Source organism: Mesitornis unicolor, unplaced genomic scaffold (assembly GCF_000695765.1).
Source record: "Mesitornis unicolor isolate BGI_N332 unplaced genomic scaffold, ASM69576v1 scaffold4457, whole genome shotgun sequence".
Lineage (NCBI taxonomy): Eukaryota > Metazoa > Chordata > Aves > Mesitornithiformes > Mesitornithidae > Mesitornis > Mesitornis unicolor.
Window position 1 is genome coordinate 107,014 of NW_010196974.1, and position 14,498 is coordinate 121,511.

General features: G+C 43.1%; 1 protein-coding gene across 1 annotated transcript in view; it reads right to left on the reverse strand.

Annotated features, from left to right (window-relative positions):
- Positions 1 to 14,498, reverse strand: part of ADAMTS2 (ADAM metallopeptidase with thrombospondin type 1 motif, 2) — a gene marked incomplete at its 5' end in the record, with an annotated part of 182,526 nt that overhangs the window by 47,859 nt on the left and 120,169 nt on the right. The window contains one exon of the mRNA XM_010188650.1: positions 7,433 to 7,635. Coding sequence (XP_010186952.1) covers positions 7,433 to 7,635 — 203 coding nt within the window. The remainder of the gene's footprint in view (positions 1 to 7,432; positions 7,636 to 14,498) is intronic.

The window sequence follows — 14,498 nt, forward strand, 5'->3', positions numbered from 1 at the left end:
TGAGTTCATCCCGTGGCTCATCCTCTGCGGCTCCATGCATTGCATGGTACGGTTGGGTAAGCACTGCTTCCCCGGGCTTCCTGAGCACACACACGCCCCACAGACATCTGATAGTTCCAACCTCTGGCTACCATCAGCCTCAAACAGCTCTGACCCAGCTACAGCAGCCATCAGAGGGCACATCTAACCATTGGAGAGGGCACAATACAAGATGCAGTTTATGCATCTGGCTTTTCAGCCACCGCAAATTGCTGATCCGTCCAACCCAATTAGACTGCTCTTTGATCACCCAGCATCCTTATGTAACTACTGTTGCAGAAACTACCGATGGCTACGTGCTCTTGGGCAGAGCAGGGACCATGTGCGGATCTTTGCCAGAGCGATAGCAGAGGAGCTGGAGAGCATCAGCGCCTTCCCCGTGGGGTGGCAGAGCTCCTGGCAAGCCATTGTTTGAGCCTAGCCCGAGACACAGCTCATTCATCAGATCATAATTATCTGCAGCAAAGCCTCGGTGCCCGGTGGGCATCCAGTGATTGTCTATTTCTGTAAGGAACGGCTGTTTTGAATTACAGAATAGGAACCAGAAATGTCATGGTGGATACAAACTTCTGTAATCTGACCCTCCCAAAAGCGTTCCCCTCTCACTTTATATTTCTATGCTCCCACTCCAAACACCACTACTCTCTTCAATTTTCATCACCTCCTTTATGATTTTAAAGATCCCAAACTAACATTTCTAGCATTCCCAAAGCTTCATCTTAATCCCACAGGAATAACATTACATCAATTCCTCTGGTGGATGAACGATGGTCCCATAGAAAGTCATCAAAATCCAAGGCTCCCAGTCTTCCTTTCTAGTCCTTACAAGGCATTTCCTCATTTCCTTAGAGAGGAACTCCTTTTTTTCTGAAATCTTTGTTGAGTGTCACAAGGAAAAAAGAATAATGAAAGCACAAAACACACATGAAACGTAAAGGTCAAACTGTGATCTTAGATTTGGAAAACATCTATCATTCTGCTCAAAACCACAAGCACCAGGCAGTTTTAGAAGAGCTTGGCAATAGCACATTGTGAAACAGAGATAAGAATCTGGCATTTTGTATGCAAATATGAGTCCTGATTTACCTTCCCTGGTGGGAGAGTCAGTAGATGTTACCAAGTCCAAGTTAGCTGCTTCTGATCAAAATGAAAAACATTCCCCAGAGCAGATGTGTTGGCAAGGCACTAGGTAGCTTTGTGTTACGGGTATGTACGATATCTTCAACTGTAACATTGGCTTTAGAAAGGTCATAGACTTTGTTTTCTGACTTCATGACTAATTTATTTTTCTTAGTTCCTCCCTCAGGCTCTTGGAACTCCTCATTCTTGCCCACAAACCACTGCTCTGAGAAGTTTCTCTAAACACTGTAAAGTAGCTTTACACCATAAGACTTGGTATTTGTTTGAATTACTCTCTCAAGATCACTTTAATAAAATCAACCATAGGATCATGAAATAATTAAGCAGATTCATTTATTATATTACTACAAGGGACAGGGGTGTGGTGTCAATCCAATAAATACAGTGACCTCTTCAGATCTAAGTGGTTTGGTTAAGAAAAGTATCCCGCGTTTGAAAGCTGATGCTAATTATCCATACTCCATCACACACACCACACTGCCATAACTCAAAAGTCCCCAACTGCAACCTTTACAGCTAAAGTTCATGTTGGTATTTGGAGAAGAATAAATAAATAAATAAATAAATAAATAGATAAATAAATAGATAAATAAAAATATCTCTCTTTCAATGGTAATTACCCTCTACCTTAAGGATGGTACCAAAAGCTGTGTGATGCTCCGTGCAACAGGGCAGCAAGGCACATTCCAGTTAATAATAATGAGCAATGCTCACCTAATTGACACTGGAAATAATACCCTTGTGAAAATGAATAAAACTTGTAAGAGTTCAGAGAGGGTATTTCCTGCAGGATCTCCTGAATGCCCAATCACAAGTAGAACTTCCACTGTAGTGTGGCAATCAAGATAATGAACAAAAATAATCTCCTGAGGCCTCATCAGAAACCGTTCTTCTCACTAGTCACAGCTACTGGTTTATAATGAACAGTCTAAATGTGGAGTTAACTCACACACATATATTTAAATTTTCAAACAAGCTGTAATTCAACTACTGACAGCTGAAGTCCCTCAGATGAATAGAGCTGGACTTGCATTTGTTATTTGTGGAACTTCTTAGAGTTACTTCAGATTTGAAGTGCACATATTGAAATAAACTTATTTGAAATAATGAGTATTGGTGCTTCTAAATTATTTATTTTTTTTTAAATCCAGTCAATTCTATATCACTAAAATACCCTTCCTGTCTGAAAAAATGCTTTTTAGTTTAAAAAGCATGATTCTGAATTCAGGGTGCACCATTATTTCCAAGTATTCAATCACCGCTTTCTTTTTAACAGCTTGAATTAGACATGCTTTCAGATTTTCATCCAACTGCCAGTTAGAAACCAACGGCATTTCAGCCCTTTCCTCTCATTAGGGACTTGCTGTTCTGTACCTGCAAACCTTCATCCCTCATCAGCCAGAGATACGAAAGCAGAAATCTCATCTATAATAGTAGTATCATGGACATCCTATTAAAGAGGACAGATAACGTATTCAAAAGTGCCTCAGGGCCACAATTTCAAAGACATGTGAAGTGCTGAAAGATGCAGGTGAAAGACTCCAGGGACTTTCCAAAATCCCCAGCTGCATAACTCCCATTGATTTCAGTTATTCAAATGAAAAAAGTTGTTTAATGTATTTGTTCTGGAGCTGAAGTTTCACTTAAAGTCTGGGAGAGACATAATCCCATGGGCTAATTTAAAAAACTGATTCTCACTGATTTCGAAGGCAGGTAAATGACTAAATACTCAGATAAATGTAGCCCAGAGTGAGGCATAAATCCTATTTAGGGTCTACCTCCCTTTGAAGTAATGGCAGTAAGGCACCTATCTACTCTGAGGAGATGGGTTTTAGCATCGCAAATGTTTTGACCATATATCCATTACACAGATGTAACAGAGGCTGACCCTTAAATACTGCAATATCACATCTTTTACAGTAAGGGAATGGAAAGGAAATTAAAGATTTTTTTGCCCACGGAAATTGTTCAAAAATCAACAAATGTCCATGCTTTGTGGACAAATTCTTCCAAAAAAGTACAAGGATTATAACTGCCAGCATTAGAAAATTAGGTAGTTGAGAAACTGGGGAATATTGTGGAGGAAGAAGGACAAAGGACATTATAAAAAGCTAAACCAGGGGCCTCACTTGAAAAAATACCCACAATTTGAAGAGAGGCATAAAAGTTGAAGACTTGAAGTCAAGACAGATGGCACCAATCCACTCAAACCCATTTGTAATTGAGCTTATTTCATGAGACTTTGCTATGTGGAATGGCCAACATATTGTAAGATCACTTCTGCCTCTTTAGGATGTCTGTTTTGAAGATCCCATCCTGGATGTGACCCTAAACACAGGATTGTAAAGGATGAGATATTCTGCCTGATCAATACTGCAGGCCAAGCCAGGTAAAGGTACTGGTGAGTCTCAGGTCTGCTGCTCTTCCACAGCAGGTGGCAAACAGCCTGCTTAATCCTGAAAACTATTTTAAAGAGGGTTATGAAATGATCAGAGAAATTCAGCCCCAGGGCTGGCTACCACCGATACCCACTTTAGCTCAGTAACGCCCATTCTGCTTCTCCTCCCAAAGCATCCCGCAGTGAAATCCTTTTGTTTCCCAAGGAACAAGATAATTCCCCAGTGCCACTTCTAGCCTTGTGCTTTTCTAATATTTCCAAACACTTGTACGAGCAGATAAAATCTCTGGGATTTTTAGCTGCCTTCTTGCTGAAATTAAATTACCCTCCACAGTCCTGAGTAAACTACAGAGCTGCAAGATACCGCCCAAATATCTGTCCCCTGTTGCAAAGTTCCTGCATGCTATAAATACAAAGTTAATTTGTGCAATGTGTGGGCTCACGCTTAGAAATGCAGAGAACTGTGCAAGCTAATATCCTTCCCAGGAAAAAACACAGCGTGACGTACAAAAGAAAATGGTGCAAGCAAGAGGCAGCCGAGGGTCTCTCAAGCAAAAACAATGGCATATTTTCCAAAGATGGACTAAAAGTCCCAGTGGTGCTGAGCAGAGAAAAGAGAGGATGTCAAGAGAAACCAGAGTTTTTGTATGAGGAAATGACTGGAGGATGAAAAGGGGGTGGCAAGAGACCGAGCTCACTGCAGTGAAACGGCTGGCGTACAGTCAGGCGATACATGGCTGCAGCCCAAAGCGTTAAAAATCCTCTGGCTTCCATCACCATTCGTTTGGGAGTGACTTCATTTCCAAACTTTGGGATAAATATTAGCACAGCTATTCAAGATAGCCAGGACACCCGGCCCCTGTTTTTTCTCACTTTATGGCTTTTAGGTGTGGACTGTAACACATCACTTGAGCACAAAACAGATTTACTGAGCAAGTCATTGCACTGGGCTTAAAAAAAAAATAAAATATTGTTTTCATTGAGCTGATGGTAGGGTTCCACCCAAGATCCCTGGGAAAAGTTAATTAAGGACAACTGTTCATGCCATCACACACCATGAAATAAAGCAAACTGGGGAGAAGCAGCCATGCTGGGAGTTGCTTCTGGGAAAGTGATTTTATGCCTCTGGGAGCCTGGACATAAGGGAGGATTCACCTGGGATTTATTTAATTTTTGGAACCACAGAAATTCAACTATTTGATCACTCTTTTATCTCCAGTAAATACTTCCACTATTATTTTATTTACTTACTAGACATTCTCTGGTTTTATGCTTACTACCTTGTTACTGTACGAAGCTAGTTGATTTTATGCTTAGTGCCTTGTTACTGTACAAAGCTAATTGACTGCATCCATAAAACCAGCAGGGTACAAACAATCTGATGGCTATGGTAGCATTTTCCACTGGGTTTAAAAAGCCAGAATTTTTTGTAGCTGTCTCTTCTTTTTCAGCTACCCTTGGACTTACACATCTCATTAGAAACATACTGCATAGATGTGACCCCGAAGAGCTGGAGACCCCAAAGCTTTCCATATTGGGCCCATTTTCTACCAAAAAAACCCAACCCAAAAACAACTATTCAAGGACATAGAAGAGAGGACAACAGGGGAGTCACCGTGTGAATTTCAGCAAATGAGACCAAAGCAATGGTCTACACAGAAATACGCCATCCATCTAGCAATAAGGGCAAGAGCTGGAGGAGCTGCTGGGCTTAAGCTGCCGACGGGAAGGAGAAGTTCTGTGTTGCGACATCCCTCAACACGATACGGCTCCCCAGCATCGCCTGGTATCTGCAGTAACAAACCCCTCTTGCCTCTCTATACTGGAGCAGAATTGGTTACCATCACCCATCTCTCTGCTAAAATACAGACTCTAGAAACCAGCCGAGTTTTGAAGGAAAGGACAACACTGATGACTGCCAAAGACTATCCAGAGCCTCTTCAAGAGGGCTTGTGGATTTTAAACAACTCCTCACATGTTGGACACAAGGCAAGGGACACATTCTCTGTCCCTAAAAGACATGTTTCTACCTCAAACCTCCCAACAGAACAACTACAGTCTACGCCAAGAGCTGGTACAGTCCTGTGGGTACAGTTACACAGGCTGCACTTTCTAAACCACTTGCAGAGACAGCGTGCTTAAGAGTTGTTATTTCTTACAATTTGTGTGTTGGATGGTTGCTAAAATCAGGAGAAAGTATATTCCAGAGCTGGAACATTTATGGCTTCTTTACCATTACTGTATATTTTAATTCATAAAAATAGATTCAAGTGACATGATAAGTAGAGTCCTGTTTAATCTATTTCAGCCTGTTTGCCACATTCCTGCAAAAAAATTTGGCTTGTTAATTTAGAGATATATAAAACCATCTGTTTCACTGTGGACTTTGTTTTAAGCCTCAGAGGAAACAAACCGCACAAATAAATGAAATCCACTCTGTCATTTCTGTTAGAATGTGCGTATCTACTGCCATTAGAGCAGATACTAAGTATCCTATAACTCTAACACTAGTGCAGATTTTTAACTATTTATAATACTGTTATAAAAAGTCAGTGCAACTGAATTTATATCACACCAGGGATTTTCTTAAATTGTATTCTACCTCTCATTTAAAGTGAAAAACAGTGACATTCTACACATTGTTGAAGAATGTAATAAGAAAGAAAAAAAGTTTCATAATTAAAAAAATATATCTTGGAACAAATAGTTCCAAGGCAAATGTACCTAACAGCTTAGATTTCTGTCCATATATCTGCCTCTGTGGTTTGTTATGCCAAGAATTCACCTACAGACGCGCATCCTCCGGACAGGACTGTAAACTTCAGCAGTCATACTCTATTTGTCAGAAACAGAACAGACATACAGCTTTTTACCCAATGGTATTTTACTAAGAACATACAATTACTGAACCTGAAGTTTTTACAGAAGTTTGTTTTATTGAGAAGAAACTTCTGCTTCAGATGAGAATGAGAAGGAAAAAAGTCATCCCCGAATCAGTTGCCTATGAAGAGGGCTACCACTCATTTTCATTTTTTGGCCAGAAGAACGAAATATATTTTGATTTTGAGCTATAATAGAGATGACTTTTCAAAACTTGATTCTTTTCCCACAGAATCAAGTCCTTGCTTACTGACTGGGGTAGTAGAAAGCTGCTGTGTCTGCTGAGCTGATATTTAGAAAGAATAAATGGTTCTTTCAAATACAATATTCTCTAGTGTCTCCTTTCATCATTACTACACTATATAGTCTGTTGCACAGACAATGGTTCTGAAGATTAAATATTTAACCAAGGAAACCTAAAGATGTCAGTCATGGAGTAAATACGAAGTCAATTTAAGAAAGTTCAGTGATAAAGCACATAGCATTTTACTGCAGCATGAACAAGGAGTAGGTAGGTGGCCTGGGACCTAAAGTGGTTGCTGAGGAATCAAAGAATTTAACTGAGTAGTTTTAAAAATGTATAAGCCAATCGAAGTTTCTAATAGAACCTTATTTGAAGAGAGTTCTCCAAACCATGTTTTTCAGCAGGGAGCTTAGGTTAAGGGAATATACATCTAAAATGTAATGACTTCCAAGAACCTAAGCCCCTGACCCTGTGCCCCCATCCACCAAAGCACATAAGCAGGACTTTGAACATTTTAACAGTCCCACAGTCAGCTTCTTCCTTGGCCCCTTTTTCTTCTTTTCCTTCTTCCCTTTTGGATTTTCTGAAAGTGGCCTGGATTTTCCACCCAGAATTATTTTATCTCCTGCCATGAGAAAAGCCTGTTATGTCTTATTCAACTGGCTAAGCCAACCTACATTCACTGTCCTTTCAGTGCCTCCCCACAGCGCAGTTAGCGGGGTTGTACTCACAATATTCATCAGGGTCAGCAGGTACTTCTGAACGTGTTCCTTCCCATGGAATTGAACAACTGAGTCATCAACCCCCAGAAGGACTTCAATGTTGTAATCATCATCCGTCGCATGCCTTCGATAGCGCTGCCTTGATCTATGCACCCGGTCTTCAATAAAGCTTAGTGCGCTGTCGAGACTATCCAAATTAGTGAGGTTAGCCGCTGAAATCAAACATACAAACAAGGTATCAACCAAGAGAGGTTCACGCTCAGGTCTCAGCTAAGCTGGTATAAATTTGCAGTAGCAGTGTTTGCTATGTTCTGTGTGTTAGATAACAGCATTAGTTTCACTTAATGTCAATTAAAAGTGACCAAAATGGGAGAGAAATCTGACTCAAAAGATTTTCACTTTGCAAAGTAAAAGCAATACTTTCTACAAAGTAATATTGTGTAATAAATACAAGGTCAAAAGGACAGCAAGTCAGACCAATGTCTTGATGTGAAGAATGGAGCTGTTTGCAGTAAAATACTTCCTGCTTAAAAATACTCATAAGAAAAATACACCATTCAGGGGTCTTATGCTACCAAGGATCTCTCCATTTCAGATCCACAACTGATGAGAGACATCACACTTGAAGATCTGATTTTACTGCCCACAGAACTCTATTTCAAGGCAAGTGTAGTTGCCAATGTAACCTTCTTATATCCAGGCAGGTAGTAACAAACCAATCCCTAGCACTTCAACCCATTAGCTCCCTTCCTAGACACACACATACAATTCAACTTTAGTGATATGAATCCTCTTTATCATTACAACTCAGGAACACATCTTAGACATGAAACAAATTAATTTATAGCCACATTCAATAATTTTTTAGCAGCTTTTCATAATTCATTCCCAATTTGTCATGTCACTTTGCATTATTGTGTGTCAAAGAGCAATCCATCAGGCACAATAGTAGCCAACTTTATTACTAACAGTTTCTAATAATACCTGCAATACGAAAAGCACGTTCTCTGACAGGACAGGATACAGTTAATATGGCACCTATAAACTAAAAATTAACATGAAAATATGGAATCTTGACATTTCACCCTACAGAATAACAATGATTAGCATTAATATCATTATTATCATTTGCATTACAAGAGCCCTGGAAGTCCCAGTGAGAACCTCTTGATTTCAAAGAAAGTCAGGAAAAGACTTGCTCCGAGAGGCAACGAGAGTGCTGAGGGTTGATTAAAGGCTCCCGGTGCTCAGTTCAGAGAAACATAATAGGAAGCAAAGGGACGAAGCTAAAGCCATCACCTTCAAAGCAGAAATAAGAAACAACTCTTGTTACAAATGTTACAAAAGTGGATTCTCCATCTTCCTTTATTGAAGTTTTCACATCAAAACTGGCTGGTTGGGAAGGGATGAATGAGTCACCAGGTCACTGGACTCATACAAGAACATCTGTGCTCTTGCCTCAAGACTGCTGCCTCAGGCTGTCATTTCAGCAGGCCCTGGGCATTGCGCACCCAGAGCAGAGCCCTGGCAGCTCCCTGCTGTGCTGACAATAATGTACTGACCTCGACAGCCTCTGGGTGCCAGGGGGTTGCACACCTCGCCGCCCTGGCCCCCACCGCAGCGTCCCTTACTGCCCCGTGCTTCAGGCCATGCCATGTGTGGTGAGACGCTTGTCTCTGTGCCTCCTACAAGAGATCTCCAGCCAAAGGGCAGTCCCTGAAAGTCACATTTGCCTGGGCAGCTTTTTACCATTTCTTCACCAAGCTTGAAGGATGTACTTGTCACGAGACCCAGAGCTGCTGGCCACGCACTGCACTGGCAGAGCTCCCCTGGCTCACAGGACAGAGAGAAGGCCCCACGCAGTAGTCCTACATCCCCATGGGGCCACAATGTCCTTCTCCTGGGAGGGCAGTGTTTAACGCAGCTAATAAGCACAACCACCACAATGTTCTCATTGCCAGCCTCAAGGCTCCCAGCAGCTTCTGCTCCTGAGGCCACAAGTTTTTAAAATCAGTCTGGTCAGAATCCATGATTCAGCATGAAAATTCACTTTTCATGCAGAGCCCAGCTGTCACTCCCAGGTTTACTGTGGAGGGGGAACAAGTCTGGCCCTGCAGTGATGGAGAGAGCTCTTTATCAAGGCTCAAATTCTGCCAAGCAGCCAGCTCCAGCCCCACTCTTGGTTTGCTCTGCATGGAAAGCTGCAGTGCTAATCCCTGTTAGCACCCAGAAGTAATTATCTATCATAGCAGTCTCTGGGGATTTGCTATGGGATCCTGGGGCAATCACACATTCATGATCTAGAAGGCAAACTACAGTTACTGTAAAATTTGACCATAAATCTTAAAAGCTCTCTAGAAAAGTACGACTAGGCTGGCAGGGGCAGGTCGTGTCCTCTCTCTGCTGCTCACAAAAAACAGCAGTAATCAGCAGCAAGGCCAAAGCTATCAGAGCTGCTACTGCCGAACGGCGGTGCTGGGTAGGCAGGGAGAGCCTGCGCCCCATGCTGCGGCTGCCAACACGCAGCTCTGCTAGCTGGGGTGCTGTTATTCTGGCGGATGGTTGGCTGTCAAGGTGCCTAGAGCTTTTGTGCTTTCATTTCTTTCCCTTACGTGTCAAAGTCAAACTAACTCTTAGTGCAGTACCTTTATGCCTGCTGTGAGTAAATCAGCCAGAGGCAAAATGTGATGCTACCATCCTGCGTTTACCATCCTGCAGTGAAAACTGCCTGTCCTCCAGCTCCGCCCCTCACTTCATCACTGTCACACTATAACCCTTACAGTCCTGCCAGCTCCTGAGAAAAGTTGTCAGGAGGTTCCTTGGGAGTTGTCTCACTGCCAGTGGGTGCCAACCAACTACTTCAAATTTAGCTTGGAGCATAAGAATTCCTCACACCACATTTACCTTCACCTCTCGGGTGTTACCGCCTGAAGACAACATGCCCAGTGGGCACTGGTACCTTTGAGGCACCGACCCGACACGGTTCCCACCAGAGAGTGAGCTGCACTGGCTCCAGCTGGCACTGGAATCATCCCAAAACCAGCAGCACAGCTCAAAATATTTGCAACAGTAGCTGCAAGATATTTGATTCACATTCCAGCTTCCCACCAAGTGTCCTCTCCCGGGAGGGTCTCCGGGGACAGGCAGGGATGCCTTCACACACGGCCTGACCACACATCAAACAGACTCCTCCTCTGGCACTGCTCTGCCTCTCAGTCTCAGATGATGAATTGTTGGGTTTGCTGGCCCATGCTGTGTTATACCCATGTTGGATTTGCTCCTTAATAACAGTTCCATCCAAATCAAAGCAACACCTGTATCTTTCTGCAAAGAAAGTGAAACAAAGTTGAATCTACAGTGAATTAGAAATCTGTTGTGTTCTGGCATCTCAACCTTCTTTGTTAACATCGGTATGTTGTGTCATTTTACTGCTAACAATATGCTAGAAAAGCTTTAGAGAAAAACTCAAGGAACTAAGTAAGACACCAAACTTCTCCTTCACATTTTTCACATTACCTTCGTTCTGACCACCCCTGCACTTTGCACAATATCATCCCAAAAGTTATCTCAACCTGCACTGTGTTTCACTAAATCACCCCAAGACCTCTCCATCAGATGTTAATTTTCAGCAATTTTTGCCAAATCAGAGAATCAGCCACTAATTATTGGTGCCACCTTTGTTCTCCATCTCCCAAGAGCAGACACTTGGCATTTGGAAGGGCTAACAATAGCCTATGTTGAAACCTTTTCTTGCTCCCGCTACGAAAAATTCACATTTGTGGAATTTAACCACCAAGAGACAAGGCTGTATTTTTCTCTTGTGCTGCTCATCCAGAATAAATTAAAAGGACAGCAGCACTGTAACAGCTCACGCTCAAATCCCTCAAAAAAAGTCTTCTTTCTTTAAGTTAGCTAAAAAATTGTTGCTCTTGCACAGATTTTCTCCAAGCACTGCAGACCATCTTCCAGTGGCAGAATAAAAAGTGCCCAAGTTGCCAACGAAAGGGAAACCTGTGCTTCTGGCTTAGGCATAAACTGAGGAGCCAGGCAGCCTGGCTTGCACTCCTGCACCGACACAGCCTTTCTCTGTGGTGCTGGAGATGCAGAAGGCAGCCCAGGGCTGGACACCAAAACTGCCCAGGGAAAAGCGTGTGCACAACCCCACTTCATGCTGCAGCCTGGGGGTTTTTTGGGCATTCTCCATTTTTGCTTGTAGGTAACTCAAGCAAGTGATCCTAACTGCTTCTAGGCAGCAAAGTCCTAGTAGTTTGCCGACTCAAGAAACAGACAATTTCCCCAGCCATGACAGCCCCAGTGATGCATTAATATATTCATAGGACATAGAAACCAGAAGAGGAAAGGTCTTTATATTGTGCAGGTGCAAATTGCTTACAGCATTATACATCATACAAGATCCCTCTGCTCTGCTCCCTTCTCCTGAGCAATGTACAATATCTAAACTCTTCCACTTTTCAATCTGGTATTTTACTCCTTGCTTTTGGGCTCTACCCAGCCTTCCGTGTTCACTGGGACAAGAGGTCTGAACACCCAGTCTCACGGCAGCATCACACAGCCTAACTCTGATCTCCATCTCTAGGACAGGGAAAATTCACACAAACATCAGTTTTGCCTTTGCAGGTCTTCAGAAGAATTCTCCATCTGTGACAGTTTGGGATGTCTGACAACATCTTACTTTCTGGGAATTTTTGCCTTGCTCATTAATCTTTGATATCATGTGCTTTACAGAAACCTAATTACATGACATCTTCTGATTCTGCCTTACCCATCGTGGCAGGCAAAGCTCAAACAGATGCTGTGAGTTACTGAAGCATGAACATGCTGCCTGCCACGAAAACTGTCTCTGCCTGTGATTCCTGTCACTCCCTTTAGGACAACCACCAAAGCGCAGTTTGCTTGTGATCCTGTTTTGTTTTTTCATGACCCCTTTCAAAAAGGCTCACGGAAATACAGCTGCACCTACAGTTTTTAGAGTGCCTTATGAAGCTACTGCACTTTAACAGTATCAGCTTCAGGGTTCCCCAGTCTCACAGCAGCAGTATTGTCCCAATAAGGTGGTTTCTCAAGTTTTGTCTCCTTTTTCTGGCAGAGAGAAAGGGACTTTCTGACGAGGCCAAAGCAGAGACCAGGACAGGGAGCTGGGAGCCTGAACTGTGTGTCGTGTTCACAGCCATCATCTGCAGCTTGTCAGCACAGCAACTCACTTGAATTTCTTTTCAAATATGAGTGTGCAGCACTCAGACCAGCCAGCCACCATTTCAGATGCAGCTTGTTTGCTTTTGTGGACACTTCATCTGTCACAAGGAGCAGACAAATACCTGAGCCGACTGCTGAGCACCTTCTCTGCAGCCTCACAAGGATGAGCACTTCTGACTCGCTGTTCTGACACTGATCTCCATTTGTGGGACACGGTCCTCAAAGGGACTCCTGGCTTCCCATTCATGCAGTTTGCCGCAAACCACCAGCTTTTTTGTTGCTTTTGGGGTTTTGTCTTTTTAACCCATGACTCAGACTGAACACCAGTGAAGCACAGCTGGAGCTGTTCTGTTGTGGTGGGAAGGACATCTGTGCGTGCAGCGCTGCTATGGTGCAGAGGCATGGGGCACCCAGCCCTGCTCAGCTGCACTGCAGCTGGTGGAATGCCGCCCCAATGCCACCCCCAGCCTGTCACTCGCCATCACAGCGTAGGTGTGGGGCCATCCGTCACTGGGTGTTGCAGGCACAGGAGGGACAGGCTGTGGGGTAGGGAAGCAGAAGGAGGCAGGGTGGACTTGCTTTAGCTCTCAGCTTCCCACTGCTCGAGTACATCTGCACCTCTGGAAAAGTACCAAACGCGCTCGACAGCTTGACAAAAGAACTGCTCTTTTGGGAATTGCACTTTAAATCACAAGTCATCCTTCTGTAATGCTCCCTGCCACTCGTATGATGTAGGCTTCTGTCGTGTCTGTTCTCTGTGATCAACTGACTCCCCAATTAGCCCCCAATTAGCCTCTTTGTATATTCTACCAAAATCCTCATTTGTCTTCTGTTGTAAATTGAAGCCCAACCCATGGAGGTCAGAGGCAACAACAGTCAACAAATCTTGCTCTTTATCACCTGGCAATTTTTCCTCCCATTTTTAAGTTCCTCAGTTTGGGGTTTTGTTATTCATTCCAGTTGCACACAACTTTTTTTCTGCTGGTTTTACAGCCCTACTGACCTCCCTCTCTGCTTTCTGTTTTGTTTTCCAAATGTCCTCTATTTGCCTTTCTTCTCCTCCTTAACCATCCTGCTCAGCTACATTAGTCTTTCATAATTTATAAATCCCTTTCCCATACTACAGTACGCATTTGGACCCTTCTGCTATAGATCATTCCTAAGAAAACTGGGTAAATCCAGCAAGGTGAATTAAAATGGAAGACAGCTTCTGTGAGGTGAAAGCAAATTGAAAATGGTCTAAACAAGGGAAGCAAATCACACACAGTGCCCTGAGCATGATACAGAGGTAGTCCTGTTTAAAAGGCATCCCCAAGGGAACGCCACAACACAATTTTAACTTGGAGCTCAGTTTTCATAGGGTTCTTATGATTTCTTGAATCACAGGTAAACACAGCAGCTGCTACTTGGTAAATGCTTAATCAGGAGCAATTATTGCAGCAGAACTCTCTTCGGGCGTGTGTTCAAATTCCTCCTCTTCCACCTTTTATATAAACCAAAAGCAAGACCACACTAGTAGTCCAAAGGCCAGGCGTGCAACAGGCATCCTCACCGAGGTTACAAATGTTCGTCCTGCCCTTATCTGCAAAGCAGCAGTAATCCAAAAGGAAACTTCTGAGCTGCATGCCTTGTTGACCATATGATCTTATTACGAGCACCCTGCCTCTTAATTTATGGTAATGTCGTTTCTAGCCAAATCACATTTTAACGCAGAGCTTGCTCCACCTTTCATCTGTCCAGGGTGAGTTTGCCACGGGTGTCAGGGTAAATTGAGTTGAACTCTCAAAAATAGGTCCCAAACTCCAGCTGCAAGGCAGCCAGCAGATACGGCAGGGGGATTCCTGCTGGGATGGTTTTGTGA